At 43.8% G+C, this 27,595-nt stretch overlaps 1 protein-coding gene across 2 annotated transcripts in view; it reads left to right on the forward strand.

The window, feature by feature from the left end:
- The first annotated feature begins 1,025 nt into the window (after positions 1 to 1,025).
- The window catches only part of LOC114589287 (phosphatidylinositol-binding clathrin assembly protein-like), a 54,140-nt gene continuing 27,570 nt past the window's right edge, over positions 1,026 to 27,595 (forward strand). For both annotated transcript variants that reach the window (XM_077922514.1, XM_077922515.1), the window contains exons 1-6: positions 1,026 to 1,658; positions 23,757 to 23,899; positions 25,330 to 25,405; positions 26,622 to 26,724; positions 27,262 to 27,355; positions 27,478 to 27,589. In XM_077922514.1, coding sequence (XP_077778640.1) covers positions 1,529 to 1,658; positions 23,757 to 23,899; positions 25,330 to 25,405; positions 26,622 to 26,724; positions 27,262 to 27,355; positions 27,478 to 27,589 — 658 coding nt within the window. In that variant the 5' untranslated portion in view covers positions 1,026 to 1,528. The remainder of the gene's footprint in view (positions 1,659 to 23,756; positions 23,900 to 25,329; positions 25,406 to 26,621; positions 26,725 to 27,261; positions 27,356 to 27,477; positions 27,590 to 27,595) is intronic.

Consider the following 27,595-nt stretch of genomic DNA (forward strand, 5'->3'; position numbering starts at 1 on the left):
TACAACTGGGCCACCAGCCAAAGTGGATGGGAGGCACTCAGGGCTGCTGAGGCCACCTGAGCCTCAAGAAAGGATCTAGAACAGGGGTCTGCAACCCGCGGCTCCGGAGCCACATGTGGCTCTTTTACACCTTTGCCGCGGCTCCGGGGCGGATACTAGCGAGGGGAGGAGGCGCATTGTGCGCCCCAACACTCCCCACTGTGGCAGGCGCTGTACTTGCTGTGATGTCGCATGGGGGCGGTGTGTGCGTTAGTCACGCTCACTGTCCCGACGTCACCTTCCCGCCCGCTGTCAGATAGTGGCTCCGGAGATATATTTGTTTTAAATGTTGCAATGGTTTTGCAGCTCCCAGTTTTTTCCCTCTTCAGAAACGGGTCCAAGTGGCTCTTTTTGTCTTAAAGGTTGCAGACCCCTGATCTAGAAGAAACCCCAAGTGACATACCTGTTCCTTCAGAGGGAATGTAACCCAATCAAGAGCAGGCAACCTCCCATCCATCCAGTCTAGGGAATGTGTGCTATATGTGTTATGTGTGTGAGAGAAATGAGCTTGGGTGAGAGTTGGAGTGAATGTGTGTGTGAGAGAGTGATGGAGCTAATGTGTACGAGAGAGACAGAAAAAGAGGGCTGGAGTGAGCTTCTGTTAGGAGGGAGAAATGGACCGAATGTGTGCAGGTGTGTGTGAGAGAGATGGAGCGACAGTGAGGGATGGGACGAGTGAGTGTGTATGACAGGGTGAGGCATGGATGGTGAAGCGAGCCTGGCGCGTGTGTGCACTTGCGAGTGTACGTGCTTGTGCTTGTAAGACAAGGAGCGTGTGTGTGCACCACCAGCCCGCCCGCCCGCCCGCCGACACATTCTGGCGGGCGGAATCCCCCCAGGGCCAGCGAGAGGGCTGAGGCGTGGAGGGAAGCGCGACAGGCGGGCGAACCATGGTGGCCGTCACCTGACGCCGCCGCAGCTCCGCCGCCATTTTGTCTGGGAGTGGGAACGCGAAAGGGGGAAAGAGATCGGCGAGGAGGAGGAGGAGGAGGGAGGCGTGGTGTAGGAGGAGGAGGTAGAAAGGGGACGGGGTCCCAGCTGAGAGGGCGGACAAGCAGGCAGGCAGGCAGGCAGGCGGAAGGGCGAGAAGGAGAGGATCTGTTTGAGGCAGAGGGGCCCGCCAGAGCGAGCCGGAGTCCTCTGAGGGAAGGAGGGAGCCTCCGTCCGCCTGGCCTCGGTTGAACCCCTCAGCGGCAGCAGGAGGAGGAGGCTCCAACAAGGCCGGTGCACTGGGCTGGGCTTCTCCTTGGTGGGGCGGTGGCCGGCCCTCCTCCTCCTCCTCCCTGCCGCCCCGTTGCCCTCTCGGCCCTCCTCCTTCTACTCTCTGGGCTGCCGCCGCTGCTGCTGAGGGGATTTGGGCGCCGGGGAATTCCTCGCCCTGTCGCCGCCGCCGCTACATTTTGGGGTCCAAAGGGGAGCTGGAAGAAAAGAGCCTCAAGGCCGCGCGACCACCACCACCTTCCTCCTCCTCCTCCTCCTTGTCGTCGACATGTCGGGCCAGTCGATCACGGACCGGATCACGGCGGCGCAGCACAGTGTCACCGGCTCGGCTGTCGCCAAAGCCGTCTGCAAGGCCACGACCCACGAAGTCATGGGCCCCAAGAAGAAGCACCTCGACTGTGAGTAGCGCAGCCGTCGCCGGGCCCGATAGGCGAAGGGCTTGACGGAGCCTGGGTGGGTGGGCTGGTCGTGATGGTGGCGGCTAGTCCCAGCTGGGGAACCCCTCGAATGGGGCTCTCCCTGCCGGCCTTTCCAGCCCCCGGGGGAATGACCTGCCGAGGAGGGAAGGGTCGCCGCCGCCGCGGGGATTGACAGCGCAGCCCTGAGCATGGCTGTTCAGATGTCAAGCCCCGCTACGCGTTCAAAGGGGAAACGCTCTCTGCTAGTTGGGGTGTGTGTATATGTGTGTGCGTGTGTTTTAGGATTTCAATGCAAAAATCACTCGAGGAGTGGGGCTGGCTGACTTTCCAACCTCGCCCCGTTTGCGGGTCAGAGCGAAACCGTCAGACTTGGTGGGTATAGGTTTAGTTTTGAAAGGGCTGAGCGCAATGCCACTACTGGCAAGGAAAGCAAGCAAAGCAGTGGGGCGGGCGAGGGGGGGGGGAGGTTGCAGCACGACTAACAAACTAGGTTTGATAGGGTTTGTTTCTGGAGGTTAAGGTTGCAGTTTTGTGCTTGCATACCTGGAAGGAAACCCCGTTTAACTTTATTTTTGAGGAGGTAGGGTTTTAGGATTGGGCTGTTCAAACACAAATGGCTTGCTGAGTACAATGTATGTTTAACTTTCGGTGTTAAAACATAACTCTCAAATTGGCCGTGATGGGTGTGTTAAACTGCTAGTACTAGTTCAGGGTTGTCAAGACAGACAGGAGAAATTCATTTATGAGGCTTGACAGAGACATTACCAGCTGGGCAGAATAGGGTTGTTTTGTAGTTGAAATTGGACAAAATAGATTCTTGGCAGGGTGCAGGGGAAGGATGTTAAAGCAGGAAAGTTTTGTTTTTTCTTAGTTTTATTTCCCCCTCTCCCTTAATCCCAGGACTTGATAATGATGGCAGTTCATTTCCAGTGACACATTGACTCCTTGATTGTTGAGCTAGTTACCAATTGTATTCTTGGGGGTATGTGGTCTTCTCCATCCCTCCATCACTTGATATTACAGTACCAGACTTTCTGGTTGTGATTACTTTGGTAGTTGGTCGTGTATGCAACATTTGCAGTAGGAATGAGATCCTGCCAGTATTGCAACAGTTGTCAAAAATTAGTGGGGGTGGGGACTCGGAGTGAAATGTTGACAGCCCCTTTCTTTTGCAGACTGAAGACTTGCTTTTTCAGAGCCTCTTACCAGACCGAAGACCCACTTTTTAATTTCAACCTGTACCCAGGTCTTGTATATGTGTTCGTGACTTGGGATTGGGGAGAGATCCAAAGTTCAGTAGTAGTGCTTATTTGCTCATAGAAGGTCTAGGTTCAATTACCAGCATCTCTTGTTAAAATAGAAAGGTGGTGCTGGGTGGAATCAGTTATCAAGTGATGAGAAAGACCCGTGTCTTCGACCCTAGAAGATCATTGCTAGTCAGAGTAGAAATTATGTGGTATAAGTCAGCTTCTAGTGCTTTGATTTTTTCCTTTCTAGGAAGAGCAGGTGCAGAGGAGGATAGCGGGGCTTCTTACAGTTGGGTAGAAGAGAGAATTTCAGGTGATGTGGGGTAATTGAAGCTGGGCCTGCAGAAACCACCTTTGGTGTAAAACTGGGAGTCCTGTCCTTTTCTGCACTTTTTCTCTCCTGCTGATCAAACAAAGTCAGGTTTTCACCCACTTGTGAGTCCTGGCAAAGTGGGAAGTTTAAAGCAGACTTTTAAAATGGGCTAAAAGGAAAGGTGGTGTGGATGTAAAATGCTTTTATCAAACAATATCAGTATACCTGGCTATCCTTGAATAGGATTTACCTGTTGCTGTGCCCCCCTGCCCCCCAAAAGCAAAGTAATGCTGTTGCTTTCATTAGTAAGGTCAGTAGCTTTTAGATCCCCCCCAATCTTGTGAATTTACATTGCAACTTCCAAATAACTGAAATTAAAATATCTGTTCCCTAAGAAGTCAGTGAATGAATATTGTCAAGTGACTCTCATCATAATGGAATCTGCCTCTAAATAAAGAACATTCTTAACCTGATGCCCCAAAGGTCTGAAGTCTTCTGTTAACACTTTGACCAGATAAGATATTGTAGTCTGCTTACTTGGAGTTTAGCAGTCTTGTTTTACATGTATGGTTAAAAACTGCAGTCCTGGAAGATGAAAGTTTTCATCCTGAAGTTAGAGTAGCAAGCCAGTTGAGAAATTGCCCAGTTTGTCTCACCTCAGTCATAAGTTTGCTGGGAAAAGTCACTATCTCTTGGCCTCAATCTTTATCTGCAGTATGGGACTAATACTAGGCTATCTTATGTGGATGTTGCAAGGATTTCTGAGATAATGTATCTGAAGTACTTTGAACACTCTAAAGTGTTTTATACATGTTCAGTAATGCAGTTTCATTAGTGCTGTATGTTTCATAATGTATTCAACAGCATGCATAAAACACTGTCTACCTAGAAATCTACTTGTTACCCTTTGATGTGGAGAAACTGTGTTGACATGAAATGTAGTTACTCTGCTGCATATTGCAAAACATATATTGAATCTGATTGTTGCTTGGTGTGAGTGTGTTTCCTATTACTTTCAGGGACAACTCCCTCTGACTTACCAGGGGCTCCAGCTACTATGTGGTGCAGTTACAATGTGCATTTCCCACGTCTTACTCTGTGATTAAATATTTCTTTGTGAATACTGATTTGTTTATGATGTACTCTTCGATCCTGTTTCTGCAAATATATAAACTGTTTTGCAGGGCAAAACCCACCCCCTTTTGAGCCCTTCTTGTATTTTCAATTTTTTTTTTTAAAAAAAGCCAGTATCTAGACACTCTTTACAAAGCAATACATAAGAGGCAGGCACTATTTTACTTAGTTCAATAAGAAGTATTAGTTGCTTACAATGTTCTGACCAGTGACTGCAAAGGCACTGTGGTGACTGATAAGAATTTAAGCGTTTATTTTAATGTTTAACTTGACTTGTGATAGCCCCCATCAGGTATCTTTGGTGTCCTCCACCTCCTGCAGCAGTATTTCTGGCTACAAGCCCATTGTGTGTTTAATCCCATTCGATTCCAAAATATTATTGGGACTTCTTGTGCTCAAAAGCTGGATCTTTCAAAAGCAATAATATTCTGAAGTCTGAATAATTATGTAGTCCCTGTTGTCATCATTGGTATGCTAGCATCTTAGAGTCTTTTAAGTATAACACAACATTTTGTTGTCTGGATCATTTCTCTATCTTCTGCGGTTGTGAAGTCACCCAAGGCCTAGGTCATAATGTAACCTTCATATGTGCTTTTGAAGAATGATAGTCTTCAGAATGAAAGGAAGTATAAATTAATTGTAACATCCGAAGTTCTTGATCCCAGAAGGTTAGTATGTGCAGCTGTTGCAGCAAACAACAAAGAGTGCTTTGGCACTTTAAGGACTAAACTTATTTATTGATGCTTGTGTATTTAAGAGTAGTTTACAAAGAGTGTTTTGGCAGTTTAAACTTACTTATTGATGCTTGTGTATTTAAGCATCAAATCTTAGTAACCATAGCTCCAATATACTGTCTATAAAATCAGAAGAATACTTGCTTGTGGTTTCTGTTTCCTGTGAAAGGTTGAAGTTCAGATGCAAAGTTGAAATCAATAATTGAGGAATAATTGATATTGATTTATATATATTAGTAACATTGTATTAATGTAATATTTTATTTTTATATGTAACTATGTATTTTTGTACTATTTTGCATCAGGAAATTAAGAGGTGTTGACATTATGTTATTGAAGAGTTTTAAAAGCAATATCTATCTGTGGTGGGATGATGAGCTGCTTGTGCGTAAAATGCAAGTCCCTCAGAGTTTGATCAGGTTTTCAAACCTCTGCCTGTGACGGAGCCCCTCCGGCATGGCTGCGTCAATCGCTAGTAGAATCCGAAAGTGGTTGCTTTCGGAAACGTTTCCAACATAAAAGCTCTTTCACGGAAACACGTCTTCTGGACTCTCTGCGTGACAGTTTCCGGCGAGGCGTGGGTGTCCCTATAGGAGGTCCTGAGACCTCTCCACTGTTTTCGCTGGAAACGTCTCTGAGCCACCCCTCCGACTCACTTTCCCTGGAAGTTCCTGCTCGCCCCCTACTGGTTCCCTCTTCAGCTGCTCCGTCTCTTTCAACCTGAGGGAGCCTTTGCACCTCCTGTCCTTCCGATGGCAGTTCCCTGACATCCACCTCCCCTCCAGGGCCCCCTTCACCCCCTCCCGTCTCCTCCCCTCCGGGCTGGGAGGAAGTAAAACCCCTGAAAGAACCTTCCTCATCGTCCGAAGTTTCGAACACTTCCCTCCACCTGCTACTGTCCCTCGTCTCTCGATACTCCTCGTCTTCGGAGTCTATTCCCTCTTCCAACTCCGACTCCGTGAATCCTTCCATTTCCTGTTCCTCGTCGGTGGTGCCGAAGTACTCCCTCCTAAACCTTTCTACCGGCTGTGGTTTCCTAGGGAATCTTTGGTGGAACGTTTCTGTTAAAACCTCGTCATTGACCTCCCCTGCAGTCACCCAGGTGTTTTCTGACTCCGGTTCCCCTTCCCACGCCACCAAATACTCTACCTGATTTCCCTTCCACCTGGAATCGAGGATTTCCGCTACATGGTTGCTGCGTTCCCTCTCTTCCAAGGCTGGTCCCCTGACGTGCTCCCCTTCACGTCCCCCCCTGTATGGTGACAGTAACGACCTGTGGAACACTGGGTGCAATTTCATGTGGTTGGGTAACCGGAGTTTGAAAGCCACCGGGTTGACCTGCTGAATGACCTCAAAGGGTCCCAATCTTCTGGGCCTCAATTTCTTACAACCCCCTTTGAACGGCAACCCTTGGGTTGACAGCCACACTTGATCCCCCACCCTTATGGTTTCACCTTCCCTTCTGTTCTTGTCTGCCTGCTTCTTATATTGTGCCTTGGCCCTTTCTAAGTTGAGCTGGAGCTGATGATGGATCGCTTCCATCTCTTCTACAAAATGTTCAGCCGCTGGAACGCTCCATCTCTCCCCTCCCTCCCCTGGAAATGCCCTGGGGTGACACCCGTAATTAGCCAAAAAGGGGCTCATCCCTGTGGACACATTCTCCGCATTATTGTAGGCAAATTCTGCCAGCGCCAACTTTTCGACCCAATCGTTCTCTCTGTCATTGACATAACACCTCAGATATTGTTGAAGAATGCCATTTGCTCTTTCCGCCTGCCCGTTGGTTTCAGGGTGCCGGGCCGTTGAAAAATTGACTTCCACGTGCAGCAAGCTCATGAGCTTCCTCCAGAACCTGGAAGTAAATTGTTTGCCGCGGTCTGAGATCACCCTCAAGGGAGCCCCGTGCAACCTAAAGATGTGTTCTACAAACAACTTCGCTGTTTCTTCCGCTGTGACTGCATGTGAGCATGCTACAAAGTGGCACATCTTTGTTAACAGGTCTACTACTACCATGATGGCTGTTTTCCCCTTGGACTTCGGCAGATCCGTCATAAAATCTATTGATACCGCTTCCCAAGGCCGTTCTGGTGTGGGTAATGGTTCTAATAACCCTGCCGGCGCCCGTCTTTCCCCTTTGGCTCGCTGACATTGGTCACACCCTCTTACATACTCCCTTACATCTTCCCTCACCTTGGGCCACCAGAATTCCCTGGTAACCAACCACATGGTCTTGTGTTGCCCAAAATGTCCCGCCGTGGGGCTATCGTGCAACTGCTTGAGTACTCTCCCCCTCAATTCACCTTCGGGTATATACAGTGCCCCTTTGTAATACAATGCCCCATTTCTTTCCTCAAAACCTTCGGGGCTCTCGCCCTCCCCCCTGAGTCCTCTGAGCTTATCCTGGGCATATTCATCATTTTCCGTTTCCTCTACCAGTTCTCGTTGCCCCACCAGCGCCGCCCCACACACCCAGCGGTCCTCAGGGATGACATGTCTCTCTTCAATCGCCCCCTCCCCCTCCCAATACTCTGGTTTGCGGGAGAGAGCGTCCGCCCTGACGTTTTCTGGACCTGGCACATAACAAATTTCAAAGTTGAATTTAGAGAATTCCTGTGCCCATCTCACTTGTCGTTGGTTGAGCACTCGAGCTGTTCTCCAATACTCTAAATTCTTGTGGTCGGTGCACACTTGCACCTTGTGTTGTGCCCCAATTAATAAATGTCTCCACCTCCGGAACGCTTCGTGAATGGCAAGTAGTTCCCTGTCATACACCGTGTAGTTCCTCTCGGATTTATTCAGCTTCCGCGAGAAGAAGGCACACGGTCTCCACTCTGACATACTCCTCCCCGGTTGAAGAAGTACCGCCCCTACCGCCCGGTCGGACGCATCGGTTTCCACTCTCATGGGTTTTCGTAAATCCACATGCAGAAGTTGTTCTTCCGAGGCGAAAGCCCTTTTCAGTTCTTCAAATGCTCGCTCCGCCTCCGCCGTCCAAACAAATTTCTTCTTGCTGCTGAGGCAGTCGGTGATGGGCGCCGTCAAGTGGGCAAAGTTCTTGATGAACTTCCGATAAAAGTTCCCAAACCCCAAGAATCTTTGCACATCCTTCTTGGTCTTCGGTGTCTTCCATTCCAGTACCGCTTGGACCTTGCCTGGATCCATGGCCAATCCCTTGTCTGACAAGCGGTACCCCAGGAATTCCACCTCCTTGGTATGAAACTGGCACTTCTCCAGTTTCACCCACAGCTGGTTGGCTTGCAGCCTGCCCAACACTTCTCGAACGTCCCTCACATGCTGCTCCTCATCCTCCGAATACACCAACACGTCGTCTAAAAAGGCCACACAGTTCTTGTAGAGCAAAGGCCCCAGAACGTGGTTAATAAACGCTTGAAAGCACGCGGAGCCTCCTTGTAGACCGAAGGGCATAACGAGGTATTCAAAGGCTCCCAAAGGGGTGAACATGGTGGTCTTCCATTCATCTCCCTTCCTTATGCGTATCAGATTGTACGCCCCCCGCAGGTCCAGCTTTGTAAAAATCTTTCCCTTCCTTACCCTGGTCAAAATGTCATCAATTCGGGGCATAGGGAAAGCCAGGGGTTCCGACACTGCATTCAAGGCCCTGAAGTCACACACAAGTCTCGGCTTATCTGTGTTTTTTTTGTCCACAAAAAACACTGGGCTGCCCCCCACCGCTCGGGACTCTCTGATGAAACCTCGCTTCAGGTTTTTGTCAATGAACTCCCTCAGCTCCTGCATCTCCCTGTCGGACATGGCGTACAGCTTGCCCACTGGGAGTTGGGCCCCAGGGAGTAGGTTGATTTGACAGTCAAAGGGTCTATGCGGCGGCAGTTTGTCTGCTTCCCTTTCGCTGAATACGTTGCTCAGATCTGCGTATTGCGGGGGCACCTTCCCTCTGCCCATTACTTCCATCCCGGCTAGGGTGACTCTGTCTCCGCCCTGAACCTTCCCCTGCTTGCAGTGTTCTAGGCAATGCGCTGACCCAAAGGAGACCACCCTCTGATGCCAGCCCACTAGCGGATCGTGTAGCGCCAGCCAGCTCATCCCCAAAATGATGGGAGCTCCTCCCAAGGTGGCCACATTAAACGCTATCCGTTCAGTGTGCCTTGCCACCCTCATTATCATCGGGACAGTCTGTTGGCTAACTTCTCCTCCCAACAGCTCTCTGCCATCAATCGTGGTCACCTGCAAGGGATTACTTAAAGGGATGGTCTGTATCTGGTGCTCAGCTGCAAACTCCTTACTCATAAAATTACAGGAGCTGCCTGAATCCAAAAGCGCCTTGACCTGTAGGGGGTGTCCATTTGGCAGCTCTAGTGACACTTCTATCACTAAAGCAGGTCTGGGTGGTTCTGGCGTGGGCACTTTCACTGCTCTTTGGCCTGGCTGCTGTGCCCCGACGGTGGCAGCCAGGCGTTGGCTTTTACTTGCTCCTTGTTTTCCTCCTCCCTTTCCCCCACAGCTCCTGCCATCCCTTGCCATTCCTTTCTTTGTGGGCAGACTCTGGCAAAGTGCCCTGGCTGTTGGCAGAGATAACATTTCTTGGCGCTCTTTCCCTCCTTCTTCCGCCCTTCACTGGGATTTGAAACTGCGCGCGCCCGCGCTGTTCCAACTTCCATCGGCTCTGCCGGCGGGAAAGGTGGCTCTGGAATGTCCGGAATGCGCAGTTCCCTCCAACGTTCTCCTTTCCCTTCCCGCCTTTCCAAAGCTCTCGCTTCCTGGCGCGCTCCTATGGCCAGCGCGGATTTGGTCAGCTGATCCATAGACTCCGCCCTTGGCCCCCGGGAAAGTTCATCTTTAACGGCCGAAGAAAGCCCCTCTTCAAAAAGCATTTGGATGGGTTCCGCCGATAGGTCCCACCCCAATTTATGAATCAGCATAGTAAACTCAGTCCAGTACTCACGGACAGATCTGCTCCCCTGTTTGCAAGCCATTAACTGCCTTCGTACCACCCCCTGCTCAATGTCACTGGAAAACATCAGGTCCATGGCACGAAAAAACTTCCTCGTGTCCTTTAGTATCTCATTATTCACTGCCATCAGGGGTCGAACCCAATCCTTCGCCCCCCCTTCGAGATGGCCAATTACAAAAGCCACTCGCGATTCCTCGTCGGGGAAGTCATCATACTGCAGGTTGAGAGCGTATTGCATCTCAGTTCTAAAGGCATGATAGTTTCTGGGATCTCCCCCGAATTTCTGCACCAATCCTGGCACCTTTCTGGCTATCGGGGTGGTTTTCTCCTTTCCCTTTTCTGCATCCTGAGCCCTCCTCTCCTCAAGCCTCGCCGTTTGCATGGCCAGCTGGATCTCCAACGCCCTGTACCTTTCTTCCAGGCTTGGACCTCCTCCAGCTGCTCCTGCTCCTCCGGTTCCGGCTGGGTCGCTCATGATGCCGCTGCTTGCACAAGCTGGCTTTCAGGGACTTTCGGATTGCTGTGGTGGGATGATGAGCTGCTTGTGCGTAAAATGCAAGTCCCTCAGAGTTTGATCAGGTTTTCAAACCTCTGCCTGTGACGGAGCCCCTCCGGCATGGCTGCGTCAATCGCTAGTAGAATCCGAAAGTGGTTGCTTTCGGAAACGTTTCCAACATAAAAGCTCTTTCACGGAAACACGTCTTCTGGACTCTCTGCGTGACAGTTTCCGGCGAGGCGTGGGTGTCCCTATAGGAGGTCCTGAGACCTCTCCACTGTTTTCGCTGGAAACGTCTCTGAGCCACCCCTCCGACTCACTTTCCCTGGAAGTTCCTGCTCGCCCCCTACTGGTTCCCTCTTCAGCTGCTCCGTCTCTTTCAACCTGAGGGAGCCTTTGCACCTCCTGTCCTTCCGATGGCAGTTCCCTGACACTATCTATCTATCTATATCTGTACTTTTTGCCCATTTGTTAAAATGAGTCTATAATGCGAATCTCACTCCACTGGAATAATTAAGTGCTAATAATTCTTTATACAACATGCCATTATCATGAAGTTCAAGAAGAGCTGTGAAGTGCTTATGTGATTTCTTGTACATGAAGCATTGTTTTTTTAGGTTGTGGAAAAAATGGTTCTGCTTAATCCACCAGTTTCCTTTGTTTGAAAAATGGCTTTTATTTAATGCTGACTGTGTAAGGAAAGGTTGGTGGTTTGGAATTATCTGAAGCTGGGAGCCATTGGGGTGTTTGTATTGAAGAGGTTATCAAGCACTGCTGTGCTGGTTTTCTTTATAGAAGCGGAATAATCTTGTTTTTTAGGATTGTTAATACAGGGTGGATGTGGGTAAGAAAAGATATGTAAGGTAGATAAATGGTATGCACTTACTCAAAGCTTTCCTCTTGTCTTCCTTCTTCACATAGCACTTACAAGAATGTATGATCATCTCTTTAACACTTTCAAAGAAGAAGTATACCAGTTGCAGTAAAAATGAAACTAGAACGGTATCTTAGGCAATAAGTGAAAATTTGGGTCCAGAGAGAGGGTTGATCAGAAGCCCAGCAAAACTGATGTGGTCTTTCACAAACTGTGAATGCTCTCCAGCTTAGACTGCCACTTGGCATATCATAAAACTTTCACACCATGCATCATAATTGATACTTCAAACATGCCAAGATTCCTGCACTTCATGTTTTTAAAGGATTGTTTTTGTAAGTTACTCTATACAGAAGGAAAGATGATCCATTGACAATCATAGCCTCTGGTTACAAAATTTGTACATCAGAACAGATCACCTGCATATCAAATAATATAAAAGATGCTTTTGTTTGTTTATTCATAAATCCCCTTTTTGTGGCAGCTTGGTATACTTTGTTTCCCAACTGTTTATCCCTTCATAGTTGAATGGATATTTGTTTTGGTTTTGAAAACTTTGAAACATGGATGGGAAGCCTATGGCCCTCCAGATATTGTTGGAATCCATCCTACATCAGTCCTAGCTAGCATGGCCAGTAGTCAGGGATAATGTAGGCCAACAGCATCCCTATCCCTGCTTTAGGATAACTATAGTAATCTTTCTCTCAGTCTGCCCTCTGTCCAAACATGGTATCTGATAGCAATCTGGTTTCTGATTGTGAGTGGGTTATCCTGGCACTGTGATCTATTTATTTTTCCAACTGCTGGACACACTTGAGAAAATAATTCATTCTGATACAATCTTGTATTTGTATCTTGCTGAGCAAAGAGCACTGGCAGTGGTGGTACTTTGCAGATGTAGTAGAGAGATAGTAAGGACACCAAGGTATTGTTTGCCAATGCAATGGACAGAACATTGAACCTGAATTAAAGGCAATTTTGGAAGTTTGGGCCCAGTCACTGAGCTGGTTTGCACACATAATCTTAACTATGATTTTTTTTTATAAGATATTTATTAGCGTTTTACAAAAAACATAGGTTTACAGAATAAAAAAATTAAAACAGTAATTAACATACTAAAAAAATAGAAGAAAAGAAAGAAAAAAGAAGGAAAAAATACAGTTCAAAAAACAAATAGCTAAGAAAAAATAAAAAATCCATTTTTCAATATCTTTAAGTTCATTTGCTTGTTTCCTTGACCTCCTCACACCTCCCCTTTTTGTGTTCCCATTTACATAATCCATTCAGCAAATCCTTACCCTCTTTCATTTATCTTAACTCTATATCTTGACCTATTATAACTATGCATTTTCATCCATTATCAATCCATATTTGCATATTCTTATTAACCTTGTTACCAATACCACTTATTTTCAATCCAACATCATTTTAACATTCATTAATTTTACAGTATTTCTGCAAATAGTCATTAAATTTCTTCCAATCTTCTTCCACCAACTCTTCTCCCTGGTCTCGGATTCTGCCAGTCATTTCTGCCAATTCCATATAGTCCACCACCTTCATCTGCCATTAATCTTAACTATGATTTAAAGGTGAAAGTGCATTCTGCTGATGCATGGGACCAACAAACCTTGGTTATTGTTTGTGATTTGTTTGGAGCCAGGTTTAGTTGTAACTCTAAAACAAATCATAGCTTAGATCTTGCTGGCATGGCAGAGAAGAAGCAAAGCAGCCGTGATTTAGCCCTGTTTACCAGCACAAATCATAGTTAACCTTAATTGTGGCTTAAAGTGGCAGGCAAATGAGGCCACTTTGTCTCAGCCTAAGGTTGTTATAAGAATTAAATAATAGCATGCATGCTGCCTTGAGTGTTTTGGAGGAACCTGTCGAGGGATGCAGATGTAGTTTAAAAACGTGTGCCCATATAATAGGCATTTCAATGTGAAGATAAGGAGAATTAACTTAAAACTGGGTGATCTGAGGAGCCCTACTAGCCATATGTTTGCAAGAAATTATATCCTGCAAAGATATAATAGTGTATTTAACACTTATAAAGTGCAGAACATGTTCTAAGCACCGCACAGATACTAAAGGTAAGGCAGTTTGTATACATTCACATTTATACACTTTACACCTGAATCTTTAGCTTGTTTATGTGTTTTCATCTTCATTGTCCAGAGATGGCCACTGTACTGATATTAGAGAAACTTGAGAGCCCCCTTTCTATTCCACTTCTTTTATGTTATCTTTTGAGGAGGGAGGTTTCTATGCATTGACTTGTACTGCCATTTTAGTGTATCCTTTCATGATAATTCTACTAGGAGAGCTCCAGTTTTTCTACTGACTTGGCTAAAGGAAGCTATAAATGGCAACCAAGAACGAAATATTGCAATGTTGCCTCAGAACCTAAATTCTGGAAAATTATTGTAAATATGTTAGCACACTATCAGGTTTGGAGTAAATCAGCACTAAAAGTTACTTTGAGAATAAAGCTAAGTAAAAGAGGTATAGATTAGTTTTGTAGCAGCAAAAGATAATTGTGAGAAAACCATGGAAGAGTGGGAGGGAAGTCAACTTTTTAAGTGAATGTATACTGGAAAATGTTTGATCAATTGTATTTTATTTGTGAAAATTTATAAATAAAAATAAAACCAACCTAAATTCTAGGCTCCACCCAGCATGGAACTGGAGCCTTGGATTGCTGCTTGGGGCTCATAGAAAACACCTCTTTTCTTTCCCATTATTTTGTATACCAGTGATTCCCAACTGGTGGTCAGAATTTTCAGAAGTAGAGGGCTTGGCTTTTGAAAAACAGGGGTTCCATAGTACTTAGCTATGGAAACCACTGGTATATACCAAGGGTTCAGAACTGGAAGTAGCTGTCAGCCTGAACCAGTTTTATTACTGCAAGGAGGTGGGGATGAGGTGGAGTGTTGCTTAGGGATAACGGTTTGTGGTTTTCTTCAACTTTATGGCATAAATATTCTTTCTCTCCCCTCCTCCTAATGCTTATTTCCAGATTACTATAAACTGTTAAGGGCTCAACAGGTCACTTCCTGTCTCTTGCTTTCTTAAGTTAACACATTCAATATTTCATTGCTCAGCTGCCCATAACCATGGACTTCAGGGTTGTTCACAATTCCACTTGTCCTGTGCCTAGAAAACATGGGCCTGAGAGGTTTTCCACTTGCCCCGTGTTTTCTAGACACGGGTCCAAGTGGTATTTCATTTATCCCACCCATTTCCCCAGGAAAACCCACTGTTTACCACTAAATTGGAACAAATGTCAATCCACAGAAAAACTGATAGAGATTGATGTTTGCTCCAATTTAGGGGTTTCTGAGAGAAAACGGGGAGTGGGCGGGGCGGATGGACTATCAAATCCCAGGCAAACCAGGGGTTGGGGATGCCATAGGCAGTCAGCTGTAGAACACCCATCAGACTTCTGCAGCTAGTTGGCACAGCTGCAGCACATCCCAGCCATTGTGGATCGGGCTCAGGGGAGTTGTAGCTTCTTAGTAGGTACTGTTCTGAGGATTAGTTACAATAACACCTCTTTGGCTGCTGCACAGCAGCTGAACCATGCAGTCTGAACACAAGATATGCCTGGGGTTTGCCAGGGTAAAGAATGCCAGGGATTTAGAATACAGTAGCCTACAGCACTGCATGGCACAACAGAGTTCTGAATTGGATCCTTGTATGGTAATGGAGGAAATCAGAACTTGTTAGTCTCAGAGGCATGCTGTGACAAGAAACACCCTAAGGAGCTCCTTTTTTTTTTGGAAAAACAGAAAACAGTTGTAAGTTTATGATGATCTCTAGCAGATACTGTAATACAAAGTTCTTTTGTAAGGAAGATGTAGGCTAGAAGAAGTACAGTACTCCTTGTAGTAATAAAGCTGGAGAATAATTATGCAGAGCTCATGAGTGCAATACAATAGAAACCAAATTGGGTTAGCTTCCAATGGTTTCATGTAAATGTTAAAAAGACTGGGGGCCTCTGTAACCACGAGTCCTCATGTTTGCTTCTTGTTACCTGCACCTTTCCCTTTTCTCCTCTGTGTTGGTCTCCCAACTGTGGAAATTTATAGACCATAAGATCTTCAAGGCAGGGATCTGTACTTTGGTTAAGTTACTCTTAACCCATGCACAGTGATGATGATGATGTTGTAGTAGTAATAATTATAACAGAACTCAGATGAATAAAATTTCCAAAACAAGCATATGAACTAGCAGCTTTTCAGATAATCATTTGCTGGCATTAGTGGGGATTGATCTGGTTTTTTGTACCTCATCCTGTGAGCCATCACCTATAGTCTCCATTTCTTTCTAGTGTAATGTAAAGGCTTATTCATCTTCAGAGCAGCCCTGTCCCATTTCTGAGGATCGAGGCCACTTAGCTTCAATGTAGTCATCTTCCTTGATCCACAGAAATGGAACAGGGCTGCTATTTCCATCCTTTTTCTCCTGGTCATTTCTGTGAAGCAGCAACAGCAGAGCTTTTTAAACAGCTGCAAGTGAAAGAGGGAGGCATCAAGGAAGAGTTGAACGTTGCCTCCATAGTTGCCGTTGGGTATAAATGTTGGTAAACAATTCCTGTGCTGCTTTCTGTGCACATGGTCTGCATATATGCAAAGAGAAGAGTAGGAACATGTCAGGAGAAGAAAAGGCAGTATTCAGTATCATAATGCTTTCTCCCCATGGAAGTTGTGTGTCACTGAAATTCTGAAGTTTTGTTATAAAAGACCAATACACAACTCTATCTTGGTCATTGTTTCAGAATTCTCAGAATCGGTAAATTAACCTTCATTAAGCCAGATGTTCATATGTGTAGTGAATTGTTATCTTGGATTTTGTTACTATTGAATTTTCATGAGATTTCATCATAATGTGTGATATTGAAAGACAATTTTTCCTTCACTTCATTCACTAAAACTCTGTATTGTGTTAATGTGCACTAGCTTCAGTCTATGTGGTCTCATTTAGATCTGAAGGTTTGAGCAAATCATCCATCTACACAGTTTATAGCAATAATTTCTATGTAGTAGAGGTGGTAGACATTTTTGTTTACCTGGATTCCACCATAACCAACAACCTTTCCATTGATGCTGAGCTGGACAAGTGTATTGGCAAAACATCTACGGCAATGGCTTGCCTCTCCAAAAGGATATGAGAGAATGTGATGCTAACGTCCAATACCAAGATGAGCACACTGCTTTGTGATAGTGAGACATGGGCAACTTGCACCTGCCAGGAGCTTGGTCATGCCCACACAATGGAAGATAACAGGACCCCCAAGGACATGCTCTATGGGGAGCCTGGCTTCAGGCACTAGGCTTGTTGGCAGACTAATTCTGGTTTGCAAAGATGTCTGCGAACATGAAGGCTGGCAACATTAACCCTGCCATGTGGAAAACCCTTGCAGGCAACCACAGTGCCTAGAGACGGACAGTCAGGTCGTGTATCCACAGCAGTTACCAGAGGAGGAATGACCACCGGGAAGAGCACAGAAAGAAGAAACGCCTTGGTACATCTGTAGTAGCACAATTGGATGCCTTAATCTGACCCAGCTGCAACAAAACATCTCTCTAATATTGGTCAAACTTCCAGCAGTTTGGCTTCACCCCCAAGTGTGCACTCCTCCATTGTCTCTTGAGACAGATGGATGCCAACAACAATATGTAGTTAAGCAGCACTGATGGGGAAATGATGCATTTGAAATTGTGAATGTTACAGGTGCCCATTGTGGTTTTAGTACTTTATAATCTTTATTTCTGTTGGCTTATAACACCTTGCATTCAGGATTTGCACTGACTGCCAGTTTGCTACTGGGTGAAATGCAAAGTGTTATTAAAAAGGTAAAGGTAAAGGACCCCTGACAGTTAAGTCCAGTTGCAGCGCTCATCTCGCTTTACAGGCCGAGGGAGCCGGTGTTTGTCCACAGACAGTTTTTCCAGGTCATGTGGCCAGCATGGCGAAACCAGAGCAGTGCACGGAAACACCATTTACCTTCCCACCGAAGCAGTACCTAATTATCTACTTGCACTTTCTGGTGTGCTTTCGAACTGCTAGGCTGGCAGGAGCTGGGACCGAGCAATGGGACCTCACTCTGTTGCGGGGATTCGAACTGCCGAGCCCAAGAGGCTCAGTGGTTTAGACCACAGCGCTACCCGTATCCCCAAAATGTTATTACTGACATATAAATCTCTATGAAGCTTAGGACCAAGTTATAAGAGACTGCCTTACCCTTTATACACCCAGTAGATTGTTGCAGTCTGTGGGAGAATTTCTGATGCAAGTTCCAAAGATCTCAGAAGCCCACTCTGTGGAAAAGCATTCCTGTTGAGATGTGACATGTGCCCACTATCTGCACTTTTTGGAAACAATTTAATATACTTTTGATCTGACAGATTTTCCCCAGCTGGATAATGGGTCTTCACCTGCTTCATACATGCATCTTCCTTGGTGCTTTTCTCCACATAATTGCTCTTGGCTATTCTCTTGTGCATATGATCGTATGGAGAAACACATCTGAATAAGCAAGCAGTGGTGGGGGCGCCATAAGGTACTGCCACAATCATTTAAATTGCTTGCTGAAGGGATTGATGCACATCTCATATTGCATTTTATACCCAGGGGTGTTTGGAAACGGCCAGGAAGAGAAAATCTTTATCTGAACTGGCCCAAGAGGTGGCTTATGTGATCTATTAGTGGAAGGGATGCTGGCATTTAACTTCTGATACAGATTTATATATACACCATATTGCAATTATATTAATGTCACTGCCCAGCAATAGGTCTATGTATGCATTTGTTTGTTCAAGAGATTTATAACCTACCCTTCCAGTACATTTGCATTCCTCAGAGCAGCTTGTCAGAGTAATGAAATGTGAAAATATATTTGTTCATTTTTATTGAGAGTCATCCAGCAAGCACTTTCACAGATCACAATACACAGATCTCATTCTTCACTAAACATTCACTGTTGCATCTTGCCTTAGCTAGTAGTAAAGAAGGTTGCTTTCATTTTAGTCCAAAATGTGGATTCTTTTTATTGTGAGCCTTCCCAAGACTAGAGATTATGTGGTTGCAGGAGGTTTGTGTCTGGGAAGCATGCAGGGAAACCAAACTAGAAATTAAGGCATACTCCTCACAAGCAGCAGTAGTCTGCTTTCTAAGAAAACTTGGGGTTCCTTTTCAGTGTGATTAAAACTGTTAGCAATAGACATTTCTTGGAGAATAATGTTTTGATGCAACTTGCATGAGGCTGGATATGATCATTGTGATCCTAGCAAAAAACTATGATGATTAGAATCTGAGGCAAACACACTGAATTGTTCTGGTCATTATTACAATAGAAACACTATATTTTCTTCTGAACTGCAACTTGCGCTGTTTATATCTCTTGATAAATTCAAGAAGAACCAGAGCAGCACACAGAAACGCTGTTTACCTTCCCGCCGGAGCGGTACCTATTTATCTACTTGCACTTTGATGCGTTTTTGAACTGCTAGGTTGGCAGGAGCAGGGACCGAGCAACAGGAGTTCACTCTGTCGCGGGGATTCGAACCGCCAACCTTCTGATCGGCCAGTCCTAGGCTCTGTGGTTTAACCCACAGCGCCACCCGCGTCCCTGATAGGAAATAACTGGATCTTTCACATATTCATATAGTGGATGGTTGGTTCCATAATTCAAGGGAAAATTTGAAGAAAAATAGGACTGTAAGTCTTCATAACATTTAACCTATTTTTCCTTGTCCCCCCCGTCCCCCCACCCACTGCTTAATGTAACAAGTTTCCTCATTAAGAGTTCTGAAAAACTTTAAAGTTTGCCACAATTTTGCTACATTTTGGGTTGGTTCCAGTTATTTGCTCAACTTTGGATTTGGAAGTATTTTTCTTACAGGCCAGCATTACTATCTTTGGTTTTCATAAATTGAAACAGTATTTGGAGTTAAGGTTGTATAGCTTTGTCCTCCAATTTGGGGAGTCCATTTTAAATAAATCCTTAGTTCTCAAGCTATGGGGCAGCTCTTCTGCCTTTGGGGGGGGGGCACCTGGTAGAGGGCTCAGAATTCTAGGAAATGACAAGCAATAGATGCCTTTTTCATCCACCTTGCCAGGAGCTGGTTCTTTCTTTCTTTCTTTCTTTCTTTCTTTCTTTCTTTCTTTCTTTCTCCTTATATTATTTACATTCATTTCTCTCCTTTCCCTCCAATATTGTTCAAGGCTACTAACAATAATAATCCTACTACATTTTTTGAAAAGAATATGTAGAATATAGCAATCGGGTTTACACCTGGTACAAAATGCAATTGTAGCAGTACAAACAGACCTCAGATGTGGATCATTATGTGTGCACAATTGGAATAATGGGTGTGGCAGAAAGCATTTCCCTGACAACAGAGATCCAGTAGTTGTGAGAAACAAGGTATTGGTGGAGTAAATTAGATATTATTCCCTGAGGTTGGTTCTTAGTCTTCCAGGTCTAATGCTTTTCTTCTAATTGTCAAGACGAGCAGCAGTTAATTGATCTTGTGTATCCCCTTATTAAAGGCTCAGCTCTTCTAGACAGCAGCACCTGCCACACAGTGGTGGAAAGCTAATGCACAGCATCTTCAGTTATTTATGGAAATAGTCATATCTCAGTAGGAATGTTGTTCCATGAAACAGGAGCATCCACACTGAAAGCCCAGTTGCTGTGAACAGGCATCTGATATTTTAGGGGCTTAGAGGAAAAACTCTCCTTCAGAATGCAGTGGCCTACCAGGTATATAAGGGATGAGGTGGTCTCTCAAGTAAAGTGGTCCAGAGCTGTATAGGGTCTTTTATATTCATACTAAAACCTTGAACTTGGCCCAGCAGCAGATTGCCAGTCAGTGTAAATCCTGCAGACAATTTGCAGAATGTGTTGGTGATACTTTGCTCCCACAAGCAACCTAGCCTCTGAATTTTGTACTAGCAGAAGCCTCTGGATCAATCTTAAGGGTAGCCACACACAGAGTGCACTGCAATAATGTATGCACTCCAATTTTCCACAATATTTTGCAAATATGCTGAATGGAAACTTGCATGCTCACCTGGCAGAGGACCCTTGTTCATCCGCACTGTGTTCCTGAGGGTGATAGCAGCTGCACCCTCACTCTCCCATCTTCTTGAGATTTGAGAACGGGGTTCAGATAGCATTGCTGCTTTTGGGAAAGGAGATAAGAGATGTCCCGCTCATTTTCTGTTTTAGTGCTGGTGGGATAAGTTCTTCTGTCTGTAGCTACTAACCTTTATCTTTTACCTTTAGTAGTGGTAGTAACTGCATACCACTGCATGCGAAGATCACTGCAGATTCACAGACTATTTGTGCTGGGTTAGAGGCCCCAGAAGGGTAAAATAGGTTTTTAAAAGGGGCCTGAGTTCAAAAAAATGTGAAGAACACTGGGCGGGGGAGCATTGCAGGATTTTTTGGCACATGTTCACATTTATAAATTGATCCCTGCTGTTTGGAATGCATGAGTTAAAAGAAGGCAAGCAAAAGGAGAGCCTGATACTGTGGCAAGCTGTAGCAGTCCTTGGGGAATTGCCCTTTGCCCTTCTAAGTCCATAGTTGCCTTGCAAGTTCTGAAGATAGTTCAGTACTTTGTGTGAGCTGTGGCCGGGATGACGGTCATCTTTGGGGACTTAGCCCTTTTGAAAAACTACTCTAAAAGAGCAAGAATACTGTAGTTGTAAGAAGTTTTCTTCCACCTACCCATGGAGGTTTACTCACATTTCGTAACTCTTAAGCTTAAGCAGGGGATCATTTGAAGGCTAATATGTAACTAGGCAATTAATACCATGTATTTGGAAATAATAATAAAAACCTGGATAATTTGAATGAGCAGGTAGGAATTGGGGAAATCAGGCAGCTTCCTATGAATTTAAGGTGTGGCATTTTTAAAAGTTTTTTTTAAAAAGAACTTTGTCCAGTTTGGGGCCGTGTGTGTGTGTGTGTGTCTGTGTGTGTGTGTCTGTGTGTAAATTTTACAGAGAACCAAGTATTGCATGCCCTCCTGTTTCTATAAAAATGCATGTTCTTTAATTGTGATAGGCAAATTGCTATCTCTCATTGCTTTTAGTAAATAGCTTGTTTTGCTTATTTGTATTTCATGATTACAGTTTTACTTGTGCTGCTAGCTGCTCCGAGACTAAGTAGAAAACAGGCTAGATACACAGTAATAGTTATTTACCATTATTGCCACCCTGCTACAAGTTCCCTTCCTTGCTTCATTGGTTGATATTTGCAGGGTGGGGATCCCTGTAGTGTAGCACCAGTGTAGCCTGGCCCTGGGAATTGCTACTGAAGGAAGTTTGGATTACTCCAGAGTAAATGATTAATTGCATCATAAATGGAGATGTGAAGCCCCCCCCCCCCAAATGGGGGGCTCCAGTTTTTCCCAGGCCTTCACATTTCTAAGCATAAATGTTCCATTGTAAAGTGAAAATAATCTCAGTGAATATAGACAGTTTAGCTTTGCTTATTGCCAAAGCATTGGGGTAGTGCCATTTCACTGTACAATTCTTTCCAGGCTGTGCAAATGCTTCCCACATCAGACCCTCCCCTTGCCTGCTGTGTGTTGTAAGGTCTCCAGAGAAACTATAAAGCTTTTATCCTCGCTTTGAAATGTTGGAAGGGGCAAACCTCTTTTGCACTGGCTCTTTGCCAGATGTATTGGTCTTAGATTCCTGCTTTGGTTTAGATGGCTTCTTCTAATAGAAATGTAATAAATAATAATAATGCAGTGGTACCTGGGTTTTCGAATGTAATCTGTTCCAGAAGACCATTCGAGTTCTGAAATGTTCAAAAACCGAAAACTCAAAACAGAAGCCTCAATATGGAAAACTCAATACGGAAGCCGCGTGGCATGTTCAACTACCAAGGCTTATTCAAAAACCAAAGCATTTACTTCTGGGTTTACGGTGTTTGAAAACCGAAATGTTCGTCAATGGAGACGTTCAAAAACCGGGGTACCACTGTAATGTGGGTAGTTACTATTTTTGTTTGTTGCAATGTTGTAAATTTTTGTATTTTTATATTGTAAACTACCCTGTAGAATGGGAGCGGGTGGTGCTGTGGTCTAAATCACCGAGGCTCTTGGGCTCGCTGATTGGAAGATTGGTGGTTCAAATCCACGCGATGGGGTGTGCTCCCATTGCTCTGTCCCAGCTTCTGCCAACCTAGCAGTTCGAAAGCACACCAGTGCAAGTACATTGGTACTTCTGGTTATGAACTTAATTTGTTTTGGAGGTCCGTTCCTAACCTGAGGTACCACTTTAGTTAATGCGGCCTACCGCTGCGCCACCAGCACATGATTTCTGTTCTCATCCTGGGGCAAAGTTCTCAACCCGAGGTACTACTTCCGGGTTAGCGGAGTCTGTAACCTGAAGTGTTTGTAACCTGAGGTGTTTGTAACCCATGGTACCACCGTAGATAAATAGGTACCGCTGTGGAGGGAAGGTAAACAGTGTTTCTGTGCGCTCTGGCTTCTGTCACAGTGCTTTGTTGCACCAGAAGCAGTTTAGTCACCCTGGGCACATGACCCAGAAATCTGTCCATGGACAAACACCGGGTCCCTCGGCCTGAAGCAAAAAGAGCACCGTACCCCATAGTCACCATTGACTGGACTGTCCAGGGGTCATTTACCATTTTCCTAAAATACCCTGTGATCCTCTGATGAATGATAGTATAGAAATTTAATAATAATAATAATTGCCAGTAGTCAATGCTCACATCTCCTATTCCTCCTCTTGGGAAGAGAGAACACTTATTTATTTCAAGATAATACACTTTGTTTTTCTTTATTGAGTTGGTAGCACACTCTTTTCAGCACCTGCTTGGATGCTGTGGCTCTGTGAGACTATTTTTAACCAAAGGTTGGGTGTCAGAAAGGCACAGAGCTTAATTTAGAGACTGGTTTTGGAAAGCTTGAAGTATTGTCTTTACCAGTGCAAGGAATTAATGAAAAAGAGAAAAGAGAGCAACTCGATACTGAAAGATATGCAAAAGGAAAGCAGCATTTGGGATTTGTTTAAGGCTGTTTGTCTCTTTCCCCCTGTACCCCTGGAGTGCATAGTTATTGTTATAGAAGAAATGGCTGAAATCTGGAGAAGGTGAGGTTAGGGAATGAGGAAAAATGGACTGGCAACCAGATTGCTTGCAGGCCAGATTCCTAATGAGAGGCTTCATAAGCGTATTTCCCACTTACGTATAACACCTGCAAAATATTTAAGGCACTAAATAAAAACATTTGCCCTGCTGTTTTTGTCACATTTTCCCATATTTGTTTTAAGTAAATTATCTTGTTTTCTTATATTTTAGATCTTATTCAGTGCACAAATGAGATGAATGTGAATATTCCACAGCTGGCAGACACACTTTTTGAGAGGACAGCAAACAGTAGCTGGGTAGTAGTGTTCAAAGCTCTAATTACAACACACCACCTCATGATGTATGGAAATGAGGTAAGACAGTAATCAATTTGCCATAGAACATTGTGTTTAATGGTAGGAAAACATTCAGATGTGAAGTGCTGGTGATCTCTGAAATGATGGTGAGAGAGAACAATTAAAAAATACCAGTCTGAATTGTCTATCCTGTTGCCTCAGTAAGCAAGTACGAAAGCCTGAGCTTAGCAATACCCCCCCTGCCGCCGCCTTTAAAATACTCAGATTGCTAAATTAGTGATTGTATTAAATGAATGAATTGTCAGCATTGCACTGCTGGTATAGCTTTTCATTTCTGTAGGAGAAATTTATACATATACTCAAAGGTGCAGGAACTCTGTTCTGTATCTAGCAGTTGTGGAAACTATGTGTCAGGTTGCATTTGGCTAGATTAGAAATATTCCTACAGAAGTCTGAATCGGAAATGAATTTAATACACATCTCATTATAACACATATATACCTACACACATTGGGGTGAATTTGAACAATAAGCTTTTCTACAACCATCTCACTCTTCACAGAATTGTATAGGAAATGTTTTTGGAGAATAAGCTTGGAGCTTTTTCATTCATTACATAGCCCTTGAAATTCTATTCATGGTGGAAGCAGGAGCAGGCCTTGGTCTCATTTGCCCCAATCAATTCCCCTAAATTTCTTCTCACAATAAAATAAGAAGTGCTTGAGTAGATCCCACTTCAATTTGAAAAACTGAATTTCCTTGAAATTACAGGATATAACTTGCTTTCTAGTGGATTCAGTCTCATGGGATTGGGGAGATGCAGCAATCAAATAAGCACAGACCTCCCAAGTATGGTTGATAACTCCTGTCAGTGGTAAGAGGGAGCAGGGTGCATTCTCTATCTCACGGCTGGAACAATCCCAAGGGACAATGAGTGAATGAGTGAATAGTTCCTTAGTCATGTCATCTTGCTGTAAATGTGATGAGCGTTGAAGGTGTTGGCAATGGGGGAGGAGGAGAATGTATTTGTCTGTAGTTTATACTAGCTTCATTTCCTTATTCCATGTAGATGGAGAGTTTGCATGTGCGTCACTAAAGAATAGCCTCGGAACCATGTTTGTATCTTTTCATAACCCTGCTGTGATGTGGGCCACATATAAATGAATTTTATGCAAAGGTGTAATGTGTAACAAGTTCTGCTGCCGTTATCCTTTCTTCACATCAGAGTTTGCACAACATGGTGGCTGTCAATTGTGTTACACATTGGCCCTTGTTGCATAACTCAGTTCCAATTCTGGCTCTCCTGAGCAGTGATTGAAAAAATCAGGCTTGATAGTAGATCTAATTTGCTTGTCTTAGTATTAGATTCCCCTCCTGCTTTTAGATATGCCTTATACAGCTGCGTAGAAACTAGTTTCTCTAACACGGTTATGTCTATGGGGGGAAAATAAATGAAGTAATCTGGAATCTAATTCTTTCTCAAACAGCGTTTTATCCAATACTTGGCATCTCGAAATACCCTGTTTAATCTCAACAACTATCTGGATAAAAGTGCCATGCAGGGTAAGAATTTTTTACTTTTCTATTCTGAGGCAGATTGCAATTTGCAGAATAACTTCTATGGACTAAAGGAATGTTAGAAATTCAGTCATCTTAAATAAACCCATTAATGTATCCAAATTGTATTGGAGAGGCATGCTCTCCATTAAATGTAAATCTACAATCTTATTGGTTGCTTAGTAGAGTTCTAAATATTCAAAACCTGAGAAATACACACTGCAGAACTTGTGTTGTTTGTTGTTTGACTCTGAGGTTACTTATGGGGGATTCTGTAATCCTTATGATACATAGAATTGTCCACTCCCGGATCATGGCGGCTCTGATGACTTGTTTGTCCCAGGGGCAGAATACCCCCTGGAATATAGCAACCTGGTCTAGACAGTTGTTTGAGGCTTCATAAACCATGGCTTATGATCTCAACTTGGTTTTCAAACCAACATGTGGCCAGAATTCCCTAGTTTGAATGTAATGGGACTTGATGCAAGCCCAGCAGATCCTTTGCATCTTGACCCTGGCACCCACTTCTGGCACCATACCCATGAATTTTGAAGCTTCTAAACTGAATCAGAACAGTATGTGATTTATGTGTCTCTGGAAGAGAGAGCCAAAGGAAAATAATGGTTACCCCCAGATGCTAGATAACATTCCCCCTGGTTCTCTTACATGAATTATGTTTCTATTTGATAGATGTTCATTCTATTTTGAAGAGGTAAGTGTAGACTTTAACATGTATATAATTTAGATTTCCTTTTAAACCAGTTTATTGTTGTTGTTTCAATTATAGTATACCTCAGAAATAAAGAATCTAAATTTAAAAATCATTTTTATCAACCCTGGTAAAATGGCTTTCTGATGGTGCAGATTGTTAAAATATTAGTTTATTGGTGAAATACAAAACTTTTATAAAATCTTGTGTGAACCACATAAACATGTGTTAACCACACATAAACATATTTTTCAATTAAGACTGTTAGAGAGTCTCACTGGTTCAAAAAGTGTTGGTTTTTATTAATTTCATGAGGCAACATTCAGAGAAACTATACCAACTTATCCGTGCTGGAAGCATGATCACTATACTACTAGTTTCAAATGTGTTTAATAATGGCAAAGGTGTGAAGAAGGTCCCCAAGGAACTTTTGGAGCATAATTCACACTGAGTAAAAAGTGATAAGAATACTAGAAGAATGAAAAGTCTAATTGAATAGCATCTCATTTCCAGGCTATGATATGTCTACTTTCATCAGACGATACAGCAGATACTTGAATGAAAAAGCACTTTCTTACAGACTTGTAGCAGTTGATTTCACCAAAATGAAAAGAGGGTAAGAATTCCATTTATTTTTATGCTCTTCTAGTGACTGGATGGGCATCAAAGTGTTTGAGAAAACAAAATTGTCAAAACAGAGTTTGGAAATTTGTGCAAAAAAACATGTTCTGGTGTGAAATTTGAAGTATGCAGTGATAGAAAAATGCAACTTTTGGAGCATTGAATCTGACAGTACATAAAATGCTCAGTGGCACTGTTGCAACAGCTTGCATAAACTTTTAGGTATAAGTTTGAACCTTTTGGGAGATCAGAATATTCTTTAATATGAATTTTATTCATATTATTTTATTCATATTATTTTATATGGAATAATTTGATGCAGAACTTTATTCATATTATTTTATATGGAATAATTTGATGCAGAACTTTGGAAAATACTATTCTATATATGTTATTCAAAAGTCCCACTGATTTCAATGGGCAGCAGTAGAGTCCTCTTTGTTTGATATAATCTGTAGTGCTGACATCGGATACCATAATAGTGTGTTCAATGATTGTATTTGTTTGGTTTATTTTCTATTTTATTTTGAAGGATTGATGGTGTGATGAGAACAATGAATACTGAAAAACTTCTGAAAACACTCCCAATTATTCAGAATCAACTAGATGCACTTCTCGATTTTGATGTAAGCACTGTAGCTGTTATTTATTACTACAATCCATGATAAGCTTAATGGAGGGTGAAAAATGTGTTATGATTTCACTTTCTAGTGATTTGACTTAAAAAATCTCTTTGCTTTTTACGCAGGCAAACCCAAATGAACTAACGAATGGTGTAATAAATGCTGCTTTCATGCTCCTCTTTAAAGATTCCATTAGACTTTTTGCAGCCTATAATGAGGGGATCATTAACTTGTTAGGTATGT

This window comes from Podarcis muralis, chromosome Z (genome assembly GCF_964188315.1).
Source record: "Podarcis muralis chromosome Z, rPodMur119.hap1.1, whole genome shotgun sequence".
Lineage (NCBI taxonomy): Eukaryota > Metazoa > Chordata > Lepidosauria > Squamata > Lacertidae > Podarcis > Podarcis muralis.